Source organism: Anabrus simplex, chromosome 12 (assembly GCF_040414725.1).
Source record: "Anabrus simplex isolate iqAnaSimp1 chromosome 12, ASM4041472v1, whole genome shotgun sequence".
In the NCBI taxonomy this organism is placed as follows: domain Eukaryota; kingdom Metazoa; phylum Arthropoda; class Insecta; order Orthoptera; family Tettigoniidae; genus Anabrus; species Anabrus simplex.
This window is the reverse complement of record NC_090276.1, coordinates 77,592,713-77,615,721: the sequence shown is the minus strand read 5'-3', so window position 1 is coordinate 77,615,721 and position 23,009 is coordinate 77,592,713. Positions and strand designations below refer to the sequence as shown.

Genomic DNA, 23,009 nt, shown 5'->3' with positions numbered 1-23,009 from the left:
TTATTGAGAAATCACAATTCACGTGTATTTGAGCTGAGTACCAGCGCCACTCTAGCTTCGTACTCTATGAAAACCTCACGACCGACTGCCAACTGCCATCCGTTGTGTTTAAGAGTTGCTCTGTAACACTCTTCGATATTTAGATTAAACATAAACATATTGATGATTAAGGCGAGTCTCTTGTGCTTTACGAAATGAAGGCGAAAAATAGTAGTTTTTTAAAATAAGGTTCTCTACCTGTATTTGTCTGTTTCTTTCTCTTCCTACTCCATTCCATTAATTTTCAGTATGTATGTGATGTAATGGTTATATAAATATACGATTCGAGCTGTTTGCCTCACAGACGTTCCAAGTGGTAGTAGGGTGATCTCACGTTGTAGGAGGGAATATGGTCTCGTCAGAGATCTGCGAGATAATCACAAAACAACTTGGCTTATAAAAATAAAAGACAGTCACCTACTTCTGCTGGAACATACGTACCATCTTCAGAGGACTTGCATTTGTAGTTCCTTCCTCGACCAAGAGACTATATTTCACGCCATCAGCGCCTTGTTTCATAAAACACTCTTCTTTACAAATTAAAAATTTGGCACTTAAAACCTTATTTCTGTTTCATAAATAAAGATTCAGAAGTAAAGTTTGACAAATTCCAAGTGCATTCTACGACGAAATTAGCTGTTTTATTTAATAAATGGCAATTTAGTCACACAAGTATTTGTGGAACCAATGCAGTTTTCACAAGTGTTTAGAGCAGGGCCTCTCAAACACCCAATATCGCACGCGCGCAAACAGCGGTGCAGAGTTCCTGTGCACAGTGCATCGGTCCGCTCGGCCCCGCTCGGACCAACGCTTCGTTTCTGGGCTACTCGGCTAAGCTCGGCTTAACTCGGCTCAACTCAGCTCGGATTTGGAGCGCTATGGAGTAAGTGAGGAAAAGGGAGACAGGGGGAGCGAGCGAGACAGGCGTGGGGAAAGAGAGAGTCAGCGCTATTGCTCCAAATCGATGAGTGGGGGTCTGCACTCTGGTCAACCAAGCGAAGTCGTCTTTTGCACCGTGCACAGTGCATGCACCAGGCGCATGCACCCTGTGAGGCCCTGGTTTAGAGGATTGTGAAAGTATTACAGATTGGTATTGCAACTGTATTAGGACCATATTAAAATTTAGTTACAGTAAATAGAATCTATTTGTATGTACTTGTATTCACTTTATCCGATAATAATAAGCAGATTTTGCAGTTTCAAGTTGCTGGCAACGGATGTAATTCTTCATGATTCATCAGATGAAGAGGTTAATGACAGAAGACCAAGAACTTTCAAATCTAGGATTGATATAGACTTTATAACATATTTTGAATACAATCAACGATTCAGAGTGAGTTCTATGAAACACAAGCTCTTTTAGATGAAACATCACGTTTTATTTTTAAACCGACGCTAAGGGACAGAGGTCTATCTGCACAGTGCTCGACAATATCATGCACGGCGGTTTTCCAGCAAGTGTCTGTCGAATTGTACTTCATGTTACAGAAGCAAGTTTCCTGAAGTTGTACACAGGTCGGAAGATGTATGTTGCGTTGTTACAAGCATTCCATGTGTCATAGGTTGTGTTGATTTGGCTAGTGTACATCTCTTATATGTTATGTTCCAAATCTCTATCTTTTTCGCAGCTACTTCAATACTTTTTGAAATGTCATTCTGCCATTCCCCAAGTCTTTACTTTTTGTTAAGACGTCAAATAACTGAAAAAATCGTCGCCTACATCTTTCTTATCACTTATCTTTGAAAGAACCACTTCTTTTTTTATTTAGCAATCATATTAGTTTGCGTTTGAACAACAAAAGTAGCACCAGGGCCATGATAAAATAATATATAACACAATAAGATTTGTTTTGCTACCGTATCCGACTGTCTGGCGGCCGATATCAAACCAGGCAAACTAAAGGAAGACCAATAGCTGCGAGCAGAAGAGTTTTCCTTTAGAAGGTTGGATAAGATGAGACCTTTGTGTGGGAAATAACACATAAATTCATCAGCTGCTGCCTTGCAGGGGACTGCCAAAGGCTAGGGGAGACCACCCTGAAAGAAAATCCTCTAGTACGTTGGGCCTAGAAGGTCAGTACAGGAGTACAATGCAGTTGCTTTCCAAACGAAAACGAGCCTCGGTAAGAAACGTATTCTGATGTCGACAATACTTCTACTAATGACGTCATGTCCGATGTTCATTCAAGATGCACGAGAAGAACTTGATGATGATGCTTGTTGTTTTAAGGGGCCTAACATCGAAGGTCATCGGCCCACACGAGAAGAACAGATCATAGAAACAAGCTTTGGGTTGGAACCTTAAACGTTATGACTCTAACAGGAAAATGCAACAAAATCACGGATTTAATGAACCGTAGACATATTCACATCCCAGGGCTAAGTGAAACCAAAATGGAAAGGTTGCAACACAAGAGGACGGATATAAATTATACTGGAGTGGTAATCCTGCAGTGGCGAGGAATAGAGTTGGTTTTATACTCCATAAAGACATTGATAGTGTAACAGATGTCTCCTTCATCAATGAGAGATTAATCAAAGCTAAAATATGCCTAAATGGAGAAACTCAAACTGTGATCCAAGTTTATGCTCCCCAGCAGGGTTGTAGCGATGATCAAAAAGCAAGCTTCCTAGAAAAACTAGAGGACATCATTGATGAAGAGAACATAATGATAATTGGAGATTTTAATGCCCAGGTGGGAACTGATAGGTCCGGTTATTAAGGAATTATTGGTCCATATGGATTTGGCAATAGAAATGAGGAGGGTGAACTTCTGCTTGATCTATGTACACGATACCAACTTCTGGTGAAGAACTCGTGGTTTCAGAAACGGGATAGCCACAGGATAACGAGATACAGCTGGGATGGTCAGTTTAGATCAGTAATAGACCTTATCATCACATATAGGTCAAGTGGAGAAAAGGTGTATGATGTAAAAGTGATACCTAGTGAGAGCCTTCATAGTGACCATAGACTCCTCATTGCAGACCTAAGAGTCGCTGAACCTATTATGAAAGTAAACAAGAAGAAAAAAACCACGAATTAAAGACTGGAAATTGAAAGATGTGGAAGTCAAACAGCAGTTTCAAGAGGAAATCAGAGCTAAAATATCAATAACAGACACAAAGAAAGGTAATGAAGAATGGAATGATTTTAAGGCAAGTCTGGATGCTAGTGCAGATAAAATATGTGGAAGAACAAGTAGAAGAGTGAGAGAGAAGAAACATCTTGGTGGAGTAATAAAGTGAAAGAAGCCACAATGAAAAGGAATAAAGCCAAAAAACTGCTTGATGTGGCTAAGTCTGACAGAAGAATCAACAGCGACCAAAAAGACAACAATAAATTGGAAGAGATGGCAAAGGAATATAGATACAGGAAGTTGGAGGTCAAGAGAATTGTACGGGAAGAAAAAGAGAAAAGTTGGAAAGAATTGACAACTAAACTGGAAGAAGACAGTAAAGGGAATATGAAGATGAAGATTAGATAAAGAAGCATTTACAGCTCTGGAGACAGCAGATGGGAATATAGTTCGCAATACGAAAGATATCACGGATACAATGGGACAGTATTTTGACAAACTCCTAAATGCCTCTAAAGAGATCTCTGTTGAGGATGTAGGACAGAAAGCAATAGAGGAAGATATCCCTATTATATGGACAGAAGTAGAGCAAGCTCTCCATAGGATGAGAAGTGGTAAGTCAGCAGGAGCTCATGAAGTTACAGCTGACATGATTAAAGCTGCTGGTCTGCCAGGAATACAGTGGTTGTATAGAGTTCTCAGAACAATATGGAAGGGTAACGAAATACCTGAAGAGTGGACAAAAGGGGTGATAGTTCCTATCTTTAAGAAAGGGAGTAGAAGGAAAAGTGAAAATTACAGAGGCATTACCCTCTTATCACACGGCCTTAAAATTATGGAGAAGATCATTGAAGTCAGAGTAAGGGATATACTAGAGCCTATCTTAGAAGAGGAACAACATGGCTTTAGGCTGGAAGAAGCACAACAGATCTGATATTTGCTTTGAGAATGTTGGCATAGAAACACTGGGAAAGAGGAAAAGACCTCATTATTGTGTTTATGGATCTTGAAAAGCGTGTGATAATGTTCCTAGATCAACTATTTGGAAAAGTCTTAGAAAACTTGGTGTACTGGAGTACCTTATTAGGAAGATCCAAATGCTATATACTAATTGTAAAAGCTGTGTCAGAATTGGAGATGGTCACTCTGAATGGTTCAATACAACCAAAGGAGCACAACAGGGAAATGCCATATCACCTCTTCTATTCATAGCAGTTATGGATACCATTTTAAAGGGACTAAAAGAAAAAGGTAATAAAGATCTTCAGGCTCTGATGTTTGCAGACGATGTGGCAATATGGTATGAAACAGAGGAGGGAGTGCAAAATAATCTGAATGCATGAAGTTTGATGATTATGGAATGAAATTGAACCCATCAAAAACAGTAGCATTGAAAATCAGCAGACATAATACAGAATGCAACATAAAAATACAGGACCACCAAGTTGAAGTAGTACATCGGTTCAGTTATCTAGGAAGCGTAATGGCTAGTAATAACAGAGCTGAGATAGAAATAACAAACAGAGTAACCAAAGGCTCTAACTTTTACAGGATCGTTAGACACCTACTATGGGATGAGAAGGTCCTACAAAGAACAAAAATGACGCTGTACAAGTCATATTTCATTCCCATCCTTACATATTCTCTAGAAACCTGCACACTAACATCAAAGGACTGTAGTAGGCTTGAAGCTTGTGAAATCAAATTTCTTAGAACTGCCCTCCAAAAGACACGACTTGCTCACGTGAAAAATGATGAGATCCGATGAATCGATGGAGACTTAAATTATTTGGACATGTTAAACGAATGAATAGCACAAGGTTACGGGGTGCTTACTTGAAAAAGGTAGAAGACCAGGCTGGAAGACCCAGAAGAAAGTGGATAGACCAACAGAGGGAAGGCGTGGGGAATCGGGAATCTGTCATGGATGATAACATCTTTTTGAATAGGCAACTTTGGAAGACGCTCATTTTCAAACACCTTACTCGGCTCGCTGGAAGGGCAAACCGATGATGATGATGACAATTATGAAGTTGATGATAATGGTGCAGCAACAACAGTGGTCAACTGTCTTGTTAAAATGGTTCACAAGTACATGTAATTGAAAAGTGCCAAAATTTTTGTGAAACATAAATTCATCCACTTGTAATTTGTGAACTGTATACTTACAACTTGTAATTTGTAACTTTTATGGAATCGATCCCAGGCCTAGCAGAGATGGGTAATACGAACTTTACAAAAAAAGTTGGCGAAACGCATTGTACCCGTTGTAGTGTTGCCACTCCCCTCTCTTTGATGACGGAATATCCTCTAGTCTGAAAGCTGGAGAAAATTTATTTCCCTTCTGTATGCGCTATTCTGTTTCTAGGAAACTTGGACATCTGTAGGCTGCTCTTCAAATTAGCTACGACTACTCCAGAGATTGTAGCAGAGTCTCAAGAGATATATTGTTTGATAATTCACTGGTGTCCAGCTTATTGATGGCAACCATCTTATGACGTAATAATAATGAAAAGGTGAAATAAAATAGAAAATGTTTGGCGTAGACACTTTATTTACAATACAGTATTTACAAGGCTGGAACACGATGGGTATCAGAGTCAGGAAGGGGCTACATTTCTTTGTCTGCTCTGGCGTCTAAAGAGACACTGAAGAGTCTGAATTTTGTCGTAAAAAGGAATTGCGTCAATAATAATAATAATAATAATAATAATAATAATAATAATAATAATAATAATAATAATAATAATAATAATAATAATAATAATAATCTACAGAGTAGAGTTATTTTTATTTCATGCTATTTACTCTGCCTGAGTGTCAATTTCGAACTTGCCAGACGGCAGGTGTTAATTGTGAGTGGCGAGTGGAGGAATATGAATAATATAAAATGAGTGTATTTTGAGCCTTCAATTTGAAAAACGGCCTGACGCTGACATTGTACGGCACCATGCAGCTGCGAGTTTCGATTCCCGGCCAGGCTCCGGTGCTGGGTATGTGTGTGCCGTCTTCACCATTAGAATTCATCATCCTCACAGATGCGCAGGTCGCTCATAAGGCGTCATCTAGAAAGACCCGCACCAGGCCTCTTCGGAGACCGCACGCCATTATTATTATTATTATTATTATTATTATTATTATTATTATTATTATTATTATTATTATTATTATTATTATTATTATTATTCGTTTATCGGCGAACGCGCACCACACTTATCGATACGAACAATATTTTCCTTCCCAGTTTTCAGACTTAGCATAATCCAGTCTATCTCACGTTCCAACACTTCACCTTGGCCTACTTTGCTGGGCTTTCCATGCAACGTTTCTCACCCTTCTCTCTTAAATGTGTTCTTCGGTTATTGTCTAGTTAGTTTCCTTTTCATAATTATCTTACAAGTTACTTCCCACTCTCTGATTCCAATGATTTACTTTACTTGCGTGATTTCCTGGCACAAGCTCGTCCCATCAATTCCATGTCCGCCTAACGGAGCTGCCATTCTGGGAGTCCCCGGTTCGATTACCGGTACTGCCAGACATTTAAGAATGGCAGCAGAGGGTGTGCCTGAGAAGAGCCGCACCACACGCTCCCCGTGACTGACACTTACCGCGAGTGCGCAGTATTCATAAGATGGCGACAATAATGTACACAGAACATACAAATTGCTCAAAACGACCAAGTTTTCAATTAAAATTACTACTTAGCGAACCACAAATTATTAACTATGTATATACAAACAGAGTGTGTCAGGTAATTTGTTCAGTTTTTGACATTTTCACACAGCTCTAAGCGATCCAGCGGTGACGTCGCACTCCCTAATTTGCGATTTCCTCCTGAGTCTCAACAGAGGAATTTAATCAGAGAAAATACATTAACGCAGTGGCTCAAGTGAATAAAAGCAAATACGTGAAGATACAACGTTCTAGCGTTAATTAACAAAATAAAGCTTTTCTTGCAAATGCTTGATTTCCCAGCAGTTTTTTTTTTAAATTACCTGAATGAAACCAATCCTCTACTTTGACTCGTAACCTAATGCCAGGAATATTTCATGTGAAGCTACACACATCCTGGAAGCATCAGAGTATTTGAGAAGTTCTCGCGTGTAAAGTGACCATCACTTGTGAATCGAGTGGGAATTGACAAAGATTAGAGGCTCAACAGACAACACCAACTGAAAATGAGAATGACAAGGATAGTGGACCGACCTTTACATTTTTTTTAGTATTCACAACATGAAACCATCTCACCATCGTGTAGAGCAAGAAGGGTGACATATGTACATGAGTAATGACTTGGATACCCTCTGTTTCCCTGGATTTCGTGAATACATGTACACAGTTGTTGACGGTGGGTACTAGACTGCTGGTTAATGCAATACTGAGCAGATGTAGCGGAGTGGTGATGAGATTCTCTGGAGATGACCAGCTTCTCCTGCTCCCGGCCGTGGAGATCTTCAGGGACCCATCTCAAAGGAGGAGTTGTCAATACCGGCCTTGTTGTCCTCTTGTTGGCTGGCGTTGTCTCGAGAGCGTCCTTCTTCTGCACAGAATAGAATCACTTTATTGTCGTCAAAAACAAGCACATAGTACATGTCAGAGGTGAGCAACCTGTATGGTTCACTGAACTCAGCCATCTCTGAGGCGATTAGCAAGCCACACAGTATATCTGAGAGCAGCAAGGCAGAAACATTGTGCGTCTAGAATCCTTAAAAAGTGAATACGTTACTTGAACCGTTTGTCCTATTAAAACGGACTCCACCCAATATAACTTAGAATTACATTTTTGATTGATTAATACAAGTTCCCCCGTGAGGAGGACAAACTCTGTCGACTACACTAAGTTATTGGTAAGTTCGCTAGTGTCTAACCATCACAAGGCTCATGATGTCTGGTTCTTCAAATGTTATGTAGATGGTTATTGAACCTCTATTCCGGTGATGTGAACTTGTGTCCGGTTGAGACCGACAGAATAGCATAGCTGTACAAGAAATTACGGATTGTGCCTCATCTTTTCTGCGACTGTTTAGAGATATGCTGTAACCGATAAAAACTAATGTGACCGGTAAACTTTTGGTTGTATTAAAACACACATGCATAATTTAAAATTAAACTTCCTAGAAAAATGAACATATACATGTTCTTGGTAACTCTTTCAGTTACCAGATAGTTGATTGGAGATGTGGAGCGAGCTGCAGCTAATTGATGGCAGAAGTTAACTGTGGCTTCAGTGCAGGCACACCAGAGACAAACTTGTTAAACAAACCAGACAAAATTTATGCCGATCGTATTTTATGGAGACAAGTTTTGCAAAGAAATACAGGACACGAATTGGATTCTGGAATGTGAAAACCGGAGAAATCTCGAGTCAACAAGATATGGACAGACATGAAACATTAGCAATAGATAGAACACGCAGGAGAAATTTCATCGAGGCCCTATGTCCCTCTGCTATTTGCTTTACGTCGCACCGACACAGATATGTCTTACGGCGACGATCGGATAGGGAAGGTTTAGGAATTGGAAGGAAGCGGCCGTGGCCTTAATTAAGGTACAGCCCCGGCATTTGCCTGGTGTGAATATGGGAAGCCCTATGTCCCACCTACCAGTTATAGAAAATAAGTCACGTAACTCTAATTCCTTTTGTTGTAAATGAATATTCCTCCTCTTCAATTCCAACTTTATCTCTATCTTCCTATTTTGGAAAGCTCCACTCAAGGTTATTCGTCACACCATCTCTCCACTGACAGCTCGGAACATAGCACTTAGTCGACCTGCTCATCTCCTTACTCCCAAGTCTTCCCAGCCCAAACTTTGCAACATTTTTGTAACTACTGTTTTGTCGGAAATCACTCAGAACAAATCGAGCTGCTTTTCTTTGGATTTTTCCGGTTCTTGAATTAAGTAATCTTAGTGAAGGTTCCATACACTGGAACCATGCTCCAGTTGGGGTCTTACCAGAGACTTATATGCCCTCTCCTTTACATCCTTACTACAACCCTCAAAACGTGTGCCCTTTATTTACAACTTCGTTTATGTGATTACCCCGATGAAAATCTTTTCTTATATCAACACCTTGATACTTACAGTAATCGCCATAAGGAACTTTCACTCCATCAAGGCAGTAATAACCTGACTTTTCACCATCATACCATTGTCTGCTGTCCATCTCACAACATTGCCGAAGTCTTTTTGCAGTTACTCACAATCCTGCAACTCGTTTACTACTCCATACTCTGACTCCATATGATATGTAACAAAAATGAAGGGTCCAATAACAGTGCCCTGGGGAACCCTCGTCGTAATCGTGACAGGACCTACTCTAATTCTCTGAGTTCTATTTTCTAGAAATTTAGCCACCCATTCAGTCAGTTTTTATCTAGACAAGGAGTGAAGGAAAGTGTGACATAGTTGGATGAGTCATCTCTGAGCTGATGTAGATGTAATTGTAGTTGCAAGTAATGCAATGACAGAGCCTAGCTTACCTGGCAGTGGAGATGGGTTGTTCCAGGGTTGCTCCTTATCAGAACACAGCAGCATGTAGATGACGTAGGTGACGAGCCCGATACCAGCGGACAGGTAGAACACGATGTTCCAGGCCGTGCGTGTTTGCTGTGGACAGAGCACAATACAAGATAACTAGTCCGAACAAGATCGGCGGACATTGCACAGTAGAAGCTGACTTCTTTTAGTGAGGCAATACTTGTAAAAGTTACGCCTTATAAGAGAACTTCATTTATTTCACCATTTCATTTGATACACAACAGCAGAAAGTGATAATTGTCTCATGTTTTCGAACAGAACTTCGTATAATCCAAACAACTATTTTGCGAATTATGGCTATGACGTATTGATTCATCCAGCAATACAAGTAACATATAATCTTCAGCATAAAGAAAATACATTTTAACTTTTTTCGTGCCATGTGGTTTTTTTTGTTATCTGGCAACTAACTGTCAACTATACGGTAGTACTTGCATTTACAACAAATACTGTATTATCTTTACCCTCGAGGGTCAAGCTCTGACATTTAACGAACTGTGAGTACAGACTAGAAGAGCTCAGTCATCTCGATACAGGTCATGAAGGCCCATGGAGGGGTGAAAGGTATGAAAGGTAAAGGCTTTCACTATCCGTAACCAAGACAGGATTAACCTGGTAGTCATTTTTAGTCAGCCCAACAAATAAACAACTACAGGCTGAGTGCGTTATATTTTGACGAATGTACGACACCTGCTAAACTTCGTAGGCATCTTGAAAAAAGACGTCTGGATTATTGACGTAGTCATTTGATTTTTAAATGAAAGCCGCAGACATTAAGAAATATGAAGGATAAAAATTGCACCGGGAAGCAGTGATTAAATGTATAGAAATGAAACCCTACCTTTGCATGAACTTTCACCTCGTATTTATTTATTTATTTATTTATTTATTTATTTATTTATTTATTTATTTATTTATTTATTTATTTATTTATTTATTTATTTATTTATTTATTTATTTATTTATTTCACACCTTCGTTTGTGGCTCACGGCCCTCTCTTACACAAATGATGAACATTTTCGAGCTATTAGGTCGTCATCTCGGCAAAAGCGCTTAAAGAGGTACCTGCACCAGACACTTGAAGAGGGTGGGGTCGCTAGAATAACACCCACGGTATCCCCTGCCTGTCGTAAGAAGCGACTGAAAGGAGCTCCAGAGGCTCTAAACTTGGGAACGTAGATTGGTGATCACGGGGCCGTTAGCTGAGTCGTGACATTGCTTCCGCTTACTTATGCTAGGCTTTTCAATTCTATCTATTCTATCCGACCTCGCTTGGTCAACTCTTGCTCCTTTCCTACCCCGACGGTATTACAGCACTCGAGGCCTTTGTCATTTTTCGAAGTGTACAACCGTTTCATATTTTCTCCCTGATTAGTGTTATGTAGAGGATGGTTGCGCAGTTGTACTTCCTCTTAAAACAGTAATCACCACGACCACGAGACACTTGAAACGAACGGTTATATGTTGTTAAATGATGCACACTTATTGAGGGTGTAGAAGTGGATCATGAGAGGACAGGTACACACGAAATACAAGAGTTGCAATGTGAAGATATCGTAGTTTGTCGATTTTTAATCAGGAAACTATTTTATAATAGGAGAAACTATGAGTTGAAAATGTAATTATCTAATACATTAGTTCATTGACCTCTCTAATTTGATTGTTTGTTCCATGGTGGCATCAATAATGACAACATCACAATAATTACAGGTAAGTATGGGGAGTAAGTGTACGTCTTGTTTGGAACTTACTGACCGTGACCCATGGTTGCGTTGTAACCCTGTCGGTCACGTGTTAAGAGCACAGAGTGGAATATTTACCATTTCCACCATAACCACACAAAAACCTCCGGAAAACTCACTGATCAGTTCTCAAAACAGTGCATGTACACCGTTAACTAAGCGCGCCTCTGTTTACAACTAGCTCTTCTTTTCTTATCCTCTATGCTGCTTCATTCATCGGATTCATGCCTAACTTACTAGCATACAAGCTTTTTACTCGTAGTATCTGTTCCCTCAATCAATCAATCAATCAATCAATCAATCAATCAATCAATCAATCAATCAATCAATCAATCAATCAATCAATCAATCAATCAATCAATCAATCAATCAATCAATCAATCAACCAATCAATCAATCAATCAATCAATCAATCAATCAATCAATACTGATCTGCATTTAGGGCAGTCGCCGAGATGCAGATTCTCTACTTGTTGTTTTCCTAGCTTTTTCTTAAATAATATTGCAAAAAATTTGGAAATTTATCGAACATCTCCATTGCTAAATTATTCCAATCTCTAACTATTCTTCCTATAAACGAATATTTACGTCAATTTGTCCTCTTGAATTCCAAATTTATCTTCATATTGCGATTTGCTACTTTTAAAAACATCACGCAATGACTTTCCCTCCTATTTGTACCGATTTCTGTTACCGCAACACTTGGATGTAAATATAGACGTCTTGCGAATGTCACTGCTACGCTGGAGTTAAACACAGCCTACATGGCGAGTTCTGGTAGAGCGTGTAGAGGAGTTTCAAAACTGCTGTTAATGTAGCCTACGTGTTGAAGGTAAGAGGAACAAAATGAAGAGAAGCTCAATGGACTCGGTGAGGGGAGGAACATTGACCACAAGAAGGGATGAGAACACCAGAGCATGTTAAAGTGATGAGGAAACAGACAGCCACAAAGTACTTACATTGCCGTTCGTGAGGAAGCCGACCGCGTAAGGAGCGAGAATTCCCGCCCCGTTAGCGAACGTGTTGGATATGCCAAGCATTGTACCGGCGAAGTTGGGGGCCAGCAGCAGCAGGTTCATACTGTTCCCTGTGTACTGAGCTCCCAGACACAGCCCGTTGATAGCCAGGAGCACGATGATGGCCACGTTGTCACAACCCACCAGCGTGATGATGATGAGGGTGAGGGCGGGGCCGATGGCGGCTGTAACATACAAGAACGAGTATCCTCTATACTACTGTCCTGGGAGAATACACAACAGTGTGAGGGCGGCTGTAACATACAATACGAGTATCCTCTATACTACTGTCCTGGGAGAATACACAACAGTGTGAGGGCGGCTGTAACATACAAGAACGAGTATCCTCTATACTACTGTCCTGGGAGAATACACAACAGTGTGATGGCGGCTGTAACATACAATACGAGTATCCTCTATACTACTGTCCTGGGAGAATACACAACAGTGTGAGGGCGGCTGTAACATACAATACGAGTGTCCTCTATACTACTGTCCTGGGAGAATACACAACAGTGTGAGGGCGGCTGTAACATACAATACGAGTGTCCTCTATACTACTGTCCTGGGAGAATACACATGAGTGAGAGTGCGGCTGTAACATACAATACGAGTATCCTCTATACTACTGTCCTGGGAGAATACACAACAGTGTGAGGATTGCTGTAACATACAAGAACGAGCATCCTCTATACTACTGTCCTGGGAGAATACACAACAGTGTGAGGATTGCTGTAACATACAAGAACGAGCATCCTCTATACTACTGTCCTGGGAGAATACACAACAGTGTGAGGGCGGCTGTAACATACAAGAACGAGCATCCTCTATACTACTGTCCTGGGAGAATACACAACAGTGTGAGGGCGGCTGTAACATACAATACGAGTATCCTCTATACTACTGTCCTGGGAGAATACACAACAGTGTGAGGATTGCTGTAACATACAAGAACGAGCATCCTCTATACTACTGTCCTGGGAGAATACACAACAGTGTGAGGGCGGCTGTAATATACAATACGAGTATCCTCTATACTACTGTCCTGGGAGAATACACAACAGTGTGAGGGCGGCTGTAACATACAATACGAGTATCCTCTATACTACTGTCCTGGGAGAATACACAACAGTGTGAGGGCGGCTGTAACATACAATACGAGTATCCTCTATACTACTGTCCTGGGAGAATACACATGAGGGCGGCTGTAACATACAATACGAGTATCCTCTATACTACTGTCCTGGGAGAATACACAACAGTGTGAGGGCGGCTGTAATATACAAGAACGAGTATCCTCTATACTACTGTCCTAGGAGAATACACAACAGTGTGATGGCGGCTGTAACATACAATACGAGTATCCTCTATACTACTGTCCTGGGAGAATACACAACAGTGTGAGGGCGGCTGTAACATACAATACGAGTATCCTCTATACTACTGTCCTGGGAGAATACACATGAGGGCGGCTGTAACATACAATACGAGTATCCTCTATACTACTGTCCTGGGAGAATACACAACAGTGTGAGGGCGGCTGTAATATACAAGAACGAGTATCCTCTATACTACTGTCCTAGGAGAATACACAACAGTGTGATGGCGGCTGTAACATACAATACGAGTATCCTCTATACTACTGTCCTGGGAGAATACACAACAGTGTGAGGGCGGCTGTAATATACAAGAACGAGTATCCTCTATACTACTGTCCTGGGAGAATACACAACAGTGTGATGGCGGCTGTAACATACAATACGAGTATCCTCTATACTACTGTCCTGGGAGAATACACAACAGTGTGATGGCGGCTGTAACATACAATACGAGTATCCTCTATACTACTGTCCTGGGAGAATACACAACAGTGTGAGGGCGGCTGTAACATACAATACGAGTATCCTCTATACTACTGTCCTGGGAGAATACACAACAGTGTGAGGGCGGCTGTAACATACAATACGAGTATCCTCTATACTACTGTCCTGGGAGAATACACGTGAGGATTGCTGTAACATACAAGAACGAGCATCCTCTATACTACTGTCCTGGGAGAATACACAGGAGTGTGATGACGGCTGTAACATACAATACGAGTATCCTCTATACTACTGTCCTGGGAGAATACACAACAGTGTGATGATAGCTGTAACATACAAGAACGAGTATCCTCTATACTACTGTCCTGGGAGAATACACAACAGTGTGAGGGCGGCTGTAACATACAATACGAGTATCCTCTATACTACTGTCCTGGGAGAATACACAACAGTGTGAGTGCGGCTGTAATATACGAGTATCCTCTATACTACTGTCCTGGGAGAATACACAACAGTGTGAGGGTGGCTGTAACATACAATACGAGTATCCTCTATACTACTGTCCTGGGAGAATACACAACAGTGTGAGGGCGGCTGTAACATACAAGAACGAGTATCCTCTATACTACTGTCCTGGGAGAATACACAACAGTGTGAGGGCGGCTGTAATATACAAGAACGAGTATCCTCTATACTACTGTCCTGGGAGAATACACAACAGTGTGAGGGCGGCTGTAATATACAAGAACGAGTATCCTCTATACTACTGTCCTGGTAGAATACACAACAGTGTGACTGCGGCTGTAGCATACAATACGAGTATCCTCTATACTACTGTCCTGGGAGAATACACATGAGTGTGACTGCGGCTGTAGCATACAATACGAGTATCCTCTATACTACTGTCCTGGGAGAATACACATGATGCACCTTTTTCAGCTTTGTGCTGTGGACCTGACATTCAATCGTATTCCCTCGTGTGGGTGAGGGCGGTTGAATTCACCCACGGTGTCCCCTGCATGTCGTAAGAGGTGACTAAAAAGGCCATAGGGGCTCGTAACTTGGGAGCGTGGGTTGTTGATCACGCGGCTCATCGCAATGCTTTCACTTGCTTGTGCCAGGCTCCTATCCGACCTCTCTTGTTCAAGTATTGTTCTTTTCCGAAACAGACGGGAAATGAGCATGCTCGGTCTAGGGAGTCTTTCATTTTACGCCCTTCCTGGTCCTTGTCTTGTTTTGGGCGATATCTTCATATTTCGAAGTGTCGGGCCTCTTCCATTTTTTCCCTCTGATTAGTGTTTGTAGAGGATAGTTGCCTAGTTGTTACTTACTTCCTCTTAAAACAATAATCACCGCCATCAGCACTTTACTAGTGTCATGGCTTTAGTCTTGGAAATGCTCATATCACACTCACTTGACTTCTTATCAAGCTCTAAAATGTTACATGTTAGCATGTGGTCGGTGTAGGCCAAACTGCTTGCGACTTCATACTTTCAACGAATAGTGTATGTTTTAAGAGTGGTCGAGAAGAAAGTAAATAAATCACATTAGGCAGAGGAAGATTCAACGATAGATTGCCTAACATTCGCGATAACCCAACTGCCTGATAGAAAAGTGAACATGATCGCGGACATTCAAAACAGCAACAAAAGAGATGGAAACAAATCACGGGAGAATCAAACGACTCTCGGTGGAATCGTTCAGAGAAACAAGAGCCAAGGAAATTAGTTGTCAATAAAAGGAAACAGCATTTCAAGGCACTGGAATTATTTATTAGACACACGGGAGAGTGGTGATGGCTGGTCGGCGCTAGTGGGTGTTAGAACGGTGCAGCTCTGCACTCGGGAGGCGCAGGGGCTTGTCCTGTAAGGCAAATGGTGCCCCGTCACTTTTTCACACCCTAAATCTCCGCTCCATATCATTGTGACCAGAGAGTGCAGATGGTTTGATAAGACACAAGTACGCCATGGCTTGAGTTTTAAGGAATCATTTCCAGTAAACAGCAAAGGTGTCACGGAGTGTCGTCCTCCAAAAATCCTGATCGGAACCTCCCGACCACAGAGCTGTTAGGACGGCCGTGCTAACCAACGAACTCGTTAGCGTGTCCACAAAACAACATGCAGGCTAGAGTATTTGTGTTTTATAATTGAAGCTTGGAAAGAGGTGCACTGAAAATTACCACTTCCAAGACTATAGAAAAGAAAACTAGATTGGGACAAGCAGGTAGGTGTGTAGTATCAACTCAAGGCACAGCAAAGCTATAAGAAAGTTGTTAGCTCTCGGACGTCGTAATGGAGAACCTCAGCGCCACTCACTGGCGACCATGGAGCTCGCAGCTGAGTTTAGCATTCCTTCCACTTATTCGTGCCAAATCGTTCACGTTCGTGTCTCCTATCCAACCTCACTTGGTCAATTCGTTTTCTCTTCTGACACCTGAAGTATTAGGCCACTTGTAATCTGTGTTAAGTGGGCCAGTGACACCGAGTCTGCCCCCTCTTGACATTTCCTCTTTATCACAGTTCACACAGAGTTGCAGGCAAATAATTACCGAAACAGTATTCCGATTGTAACTGACAGAAATAGAAAAGTGAAAGAATGATCCAAAATCGGGTAAAAGTATACGTATTTAGACTATTAAAAATAATTTCTCTTGGGACTTATTTTAATAAATACATTCCAGTTCACCCAGTAAGTCAGCGAGTTTCATTACGCGTTCATTTTTGTAATACAGCTTCGGCTCCGGAAGTAAAGATCGCAAGGTGCCGTTTCAGTCGAAATATCGAACTTCATAAGAAACGAAAGAAGGTCACGTACCGGTGAGCTTGTAATCGGGAGATACTGGGTTGGAACCCCACTGTCGGCAGTCCTGAAAATTGTTTTACGTGGTTTCCCCTTTTCACACCAGGCAAATGCTGGAGCTCTACCTTAATAAAGACCACGACCGCTTCTTTCCTACTCCTAGCCCTTTCCTATCCCATCGTCGTTATAAGACCTTTCTGTATCGGTGCGACGTAAAACAAATTTAAAAAAGCACTCAGTGGAAGTTAGCTCAGTTGATAAGTCAGAAATCAAGAGTTAAGTTCTTTAAAGATGCGTTCGAATCCTACAATAATAACACGGCTAGTGAGTTATTTGAAGTTAAACATTTCTTGAACAATCGACAATTGTACCCCGATTCCGACCGATCATGTGCGCTACCAGAACGTGAGAATTTCTTGATTTGCCGCAGTGTCATGTGACAGTCTCTGTGATAATTCAGAATTTTATTGGGGTTGAAGGAATCTTTGAGCCTCTGTGTACACGTAAGTTACTTCTCCGGAAAACGGGTGCTTTGACACTTCCTTGGAAGAGCTGCTAATTGGCATCGTTAAGAGCCTCTTATCGTTCACTTAGCGGGTAAAGGCGACCTTCAGGACCTTGGGTCCAGACTGCCAGCTGAGGCTCCATCGCTTGCTGGTTCCAAGTTCGATTCCCGGCAGGGTCGGGAATTTTAACCACGATTGGTTCATTCCGCTGGCATGGGGACTGGATGTATGTGCTGTCTTCATCACCATGAGGACGGGCAGGTCGCCTACGGACGTCAAATCAGAAGACCTGCATCTGGTGAGCCGAACTTGTCCTGGGACACTCCCGGCACTAAAAGCCATACGCCATCATGGTCTGACCCCGTGGTTCGAGTCCTGTTAGTGGGAGATCACTCCGCAAGGTTCATGATGGTGACGTCATTCTATGTTGACTTTCTTTGTTTTCATTTCAATGATATTGATGCTTCTGGTCTCTGCGACAGAAAAATCGCTGATTAGTTGCAGTTGCACGATGGTTACTCTCCTACCTGTGAGATGTCGGACAAACAAAAGACAATTGAACAAGTTGTATGAGGAGTGCTCCTCGCGTCTCCAACAGAATAGCTGTCGTTGCATGTCCGTCAGCTCGAATTTGAAGGAATCGTTCCAGTTTTATAGCTAAACAATCGCGAGTGCGTTCCTGTGCTCACTCCTTCACCTCTAACCAACTGTTCCACATGCACTGAGAAATGTTTATTAAGATGTTTTTTATGTTGCTATCGTAATAGCAAAGTACCGAAAATATAGCAATTTTTGATTAATCGAAGGCATTGATAGCACGTAAGTGATTCTGTACGTGTTAGAGCGGGAAATTCTATTCGTGTCCTGCTCTGTTGATCATCCACTGAAGCCAAACAGTTTGCTTGTTAGACTTGAGCTGATGATATCTCGTAGCATCCAGTGACATTTCTTTCAAGATCCACCTTGCTAAGTATTCAGTGAGTACGGGGACGCTTTCTGTATATATTGATTACGACAACAGTGCGTTTATAAACCACATCGCAGTGCTCATAAATTACAATGATAATATTGTAAGCAATAACCATAGAAGACAGACATTCTGACAACTTGACAGCAATACTTAAGACTGGATGGCGTGTTTTTACTTTCGAAGTTTGTAGATTGATGGTTCTGTTTTCGTTGCGATTGAAATAGCTAAAGCACTGAACATGTACCGCAGTATGAATCAACCTGATCGAGTATCCATAGTTCTCAATCCGGTAGGAGGCCAGTCGGAAAATTGTTTGAAAGGCTTTTGTCATGACAATTTATTTCGAGTGGCTATCAGTTTTAATTCTCTTATCAGATAATCATCTTTATCACCATGAAGTACAGCCAACAGAGATTATAAATAAAGCGATCGATAAGAACACCTGAGACGTGAGATAAGTTTCAAGAACATCTTATCTACGAGTGGATTAGTGATGGAAAACTCTACAACTCGTCACAAGGTTCATGGTGACGCTGGCTATGTTGTAACCAGAGTGGGGAGAGAAATAATTTGCATTTGCAAAGTAAAACTGCTTGCTTGTACCCGAATTGCGGAATGACAATACTGTCGAACTAAGATATGGTATTCTTAAATTACATTTGTGTTTCTTACTTGAGTAAATTTGACACCGGCTCCCTCTATGTGACGTCAAAATATCAGGCACAAATCGATATTTGTAGTTCCTCGATTACGAGACAGAAGGCCATGGACAAAAAGCGTGCGTGATATTTCTCCTTCAAGAGAATAATGCAGCCTTCATAAATATTAATGTTTCTTTTTAAAGTCGTCAGCTGGGTCCATCAGCGTTTGTTTTCAGGATCTGCAAGCTCGTCATTGATGGTTAACTTCTTCAACAACAGTGGATCACTGCCATTACCAGCACAGTTTACGCTCTGGTGACGTATTCTTTGAAACGTGAGACTCCTCATTACTGACAAGTCTACTGATTGTAACTGTAGTATCAGTGCGCATTTAGGAAAGACCATCCTGAAGGCACCAGACCAAGAGCCAGAACAACAAGCAGATGGTTAGACCAAGCAAAAAGATCACCGCTCTTCCTCTTCACGATTTCATAAGAAGAACTGAAGACCGCTCAGGATGGAAAAATCTCGTCAAGGATGCAGTTACTAAGGAAGTGAAGAAAAATGGTCATGACGCTCAACAATGAGTAAACCGACTGCTGATGATGATCAGTGCGCATATCTGGACTTTGAGATCGTGGCTAAGAACGTGCACCAAACTGACAAGCTACTGAACAGTCAAGTGAAGCCAGATGGGGTCAAACAAGGAGCTGTACGAATAGTTGGAAGGGATTTCAGTCAGCATGATCAAACAGACCCTCCGAGAAGGGCGGACATTACAAGGGAAGGAGAAAGTCGTAGTGCCTTCCGGGAAGTTTAGCTTTACCGCACAAGTCTCTGGCGGGACAGAAAACCGAAGCGTAGGCGATAGATGACTGAAAACGTAATCATGTTGCTACTTGAAAGCTGTGTTCACCACGTGATGGGAAGCGATCGTACGTCCCTAGCATTTGCCTCGTGTGAAAATTTCTGGGAGGTAATACTTCCATTGTTAAAAATACGCAGCTGTGATTGTTTCCTAGAACTTTTCTACAAGTACTTCGAGGATATCTCTAACAGTTTACGCAGCCTACTACCGTTAACAAAATATAAAAACTGTTAGGCCTATGGTGGGTGACCTTTTAGAGATAAGCGACGTAGGTGGTCCCCTGAAATGCCGAAAATCGTGTAGATAACAGTGTAAATATCTGTCTGTCGAGTTATAACCGAACACAAGGGTAGACTTTGCCGCTGTTTAAGTATAACACTGTACTCACTAATGCCGTTGAAGATGCGGTAACCCATCAGCTTGGACACGTAGCCTCTGGTGATGATGAAGTCCAGAGCCCAGCTGAAGATGACACTGAACACTCCTCCGGTGATGTAGGGGATGGCGGACAGTGCCGAGTTCTGTAACAAACAGTTTGTCTTCTTGAATTCCAACTTTATCCTCATATAGTCTTTCCTACTTTTAATAGCTTAATTGAGACTTATTCGTCTACCACTGTACTTGTACGCCATCTCTCCACTGACAGTTGGGAACATACCACTTAGTCGAACAGCTCCTCTCTTCCCAGCCCAAAGTTTGGAACATTTTCGTAACGCTACTCTTTTGTTGGAAATCACCCAGAACAAATCGAGCTGCTTTCCTTTGTAATTTTTCGAGTTGTTGAATCAAGTAATGCTGGTGAGGGAACCATACTCCAGTTGGGGTCTTATCAGAGACTTATATGCTCTCTCGTTTACATCCTTGAACACGCTCATAACGACGTGTACCCTTCCTTCACTACCTCGTTAGTGTGGTTGTCCCAATGAAGATCATGTCCAGCGAACATAGATTTTACCTAAATCTCATTTAATATTTGACAGAAGTCTATAGAGAATATCAAGCCCGTCTCGGAACTGTATGTTGGCATCTATTGCTAGCAACACAACAAGCCTTGCTCTCGCAAACTACGACAACTTAAGGGAGACACTCTCTGGAAGTTTGACTACGGTAAAACAATGAGGCAACTTGAATGCAGCCAGTGCTAAGTCCCACCGACTGTACCCAGCCAAAACATTGGTGTAGGGAGTACATCTACATCTCAAAACTTAGCACTTTAGAACATGAAAATAGGTATTTGTAATCTCTTTTAATGATAAAGAAACACGTACCTAATTTTTGTTTTCGGAAAATACACTTAAGGGGGCTGGAAGAGAAGTGAAATAAGCGTTGAAGTATTTTTATTATGATACTTATCTACATAAATAAAACCGTAACGAGCGTGTCTGTACTTTGACTATTTTGGCGAAATTATCGTACAGTTATCCGTTTCAGGTGTAATAATGACCAGCTTTAGTTTCCTGAAAGTCCTCACTTTTATCGCTCTCCCCCAAATCAAGATGGCGGCACAATTTGCCAGACGAGCTAAAAAATAGAAATTTGGCAAAATTATAGGTTTTAGCCTGTAACCAATGAAAAAGTTCCAAGATGTTTAAATTATTCACTGTTTATCACCGGGAAATATCGAAATATGGAGACAGTTTCAGTGGCGGTGCAGACCTTCGTTTCGAGATATTTCGGGCTAAACGGTAAGTCGTATCACAAAACGGTCCTATGACTTTTTGTCGTATCTATATCCCTTATGCCTTAGATTTGGCCACATTTCTACATTGTACGTAAATTTTGCAGTTTTTACACGTATAATTCATAGTTCGACACGCTTATAGGAAAGACAGAATCAGCAAATTCGGCACGGACTTTGGTCCTCCCAGTAGCCATATGTGAGCAAAATTCTATGTCTCTAGCTGTCATATAAGTATTGATGGTTATGAATTTCATGTTTTTGGTCCGTATTGAACTGAGAATAATATATAAGTAATAATAATAATAACGTAAATGTTTCCACCTTTTCAATACAATATATTCACAAAATTACAAAATTATACGGTACTAGTTTCGACCCATCTAGGGGTCATCATCAGCCGTATTGGAGCAAAGATCATTTGTGGCGAAATCCTAAGACAATATTATTTTAAAGAATAACAAGTGAAATGAGATGTTATTCCTTGTATTATTAACTATTACCATAACATCTCATTTCACTTGTTATTCTTTAAAATAATATTGTCTTAGGATTTCGCCACAAATGATCTTTGCTCCAATACGGCTGATGATGACCCCTAGATGGGTCGAAACTAGTACCGTATAATTTTGTAATTTTGTGAATATATTGTATTGAAAAGGTGGAAACATTTACGTTATTATTATTATTACTTATATATTATTGTCATATAAGTATTCCAAAAGTACCGAGCAAGTCACCGTGCAGTTAGGGTCGCGCAGCTGTGAGCTTGCATTCGGGAGATAATGGGTTTGAACCCCACTGTCGGGAGCCCTGAAGATGGTTTTCTGTGGTTTCCCATGTTCATACCAGGCAAATGCTGGGGGTGTACCTTAATGAAGGCCACGGCCGCTACCTTCCCAATCTCCCACCCTTCCGTTGCCGAAAATATTCGATGTGTTAGTGCGACGTTAAACAAATAGTAAAAAAAAAAAAAAAAAAATTCGAAAAGTAATGCAGTGTGTGAAAACCTCACCCAGATCTCTCCCTATTCAACGTAACCCATAAATACGAGAGATACGAGAAAATGTCGTAAGATCAACCATTTAAACCGCTAAAAGAGGGGCATTGTGGCCCAATCCTTTTGTCGATATAACGTACGGTTTAGCAGCAGTTAATCTGTAAATGAAGGTCTGCAATATTGTAAACATGCATATACTTTCGTATGTCGAGTTTTATATATTCATTGAAGTTAATTAGTAGCGATCAAGAGGGGGGGGGGGTTGTCCGCCATTATAATTAATACTGAATCCCACTGTCGGCAGCG

General features: G+C 41.2%; 1 protein-coding gene across 2 annotated transcripts in view; it reads right to left on the bottom strand.

Annotated features, from left to right (window-relative positions):
- Positions 1-6,560: 6,560 nt before the first annotated feature.
- The window catches only part of LOC136884416 (putative inorganic phosphate cotransporter), a 32,854-nt gene continuing 16,405 nt past the window's right edge, over positions 6,561-23,009 (bottom strand). For both annotated transcript variants that reach the window (XM_067156554.2, XM_067156555.2), the window contains 4 exons: positions 20,414-20,546; positions 12,362-12,603; positions 9,602-9,728; positions 6,561-7,659 (listed from right to left, as the gene is read on the bottom strand). In XM_067156554.2, coding sequence (XP_067012655.2) covers positions 7,574-7,659; positions 9,602-9,728; positions 12,362-12,603; positions 20,414-20,546 — 588 coding nt within the window. In that variant the 3' untranslated portion in view covers positions 6,561-7,573. The remainder of the gene's footprint in view (positions 7,660-9,601; positions 9,729-12,361; positions 12,604-20,413; positions 20,547-23,009) is intronic.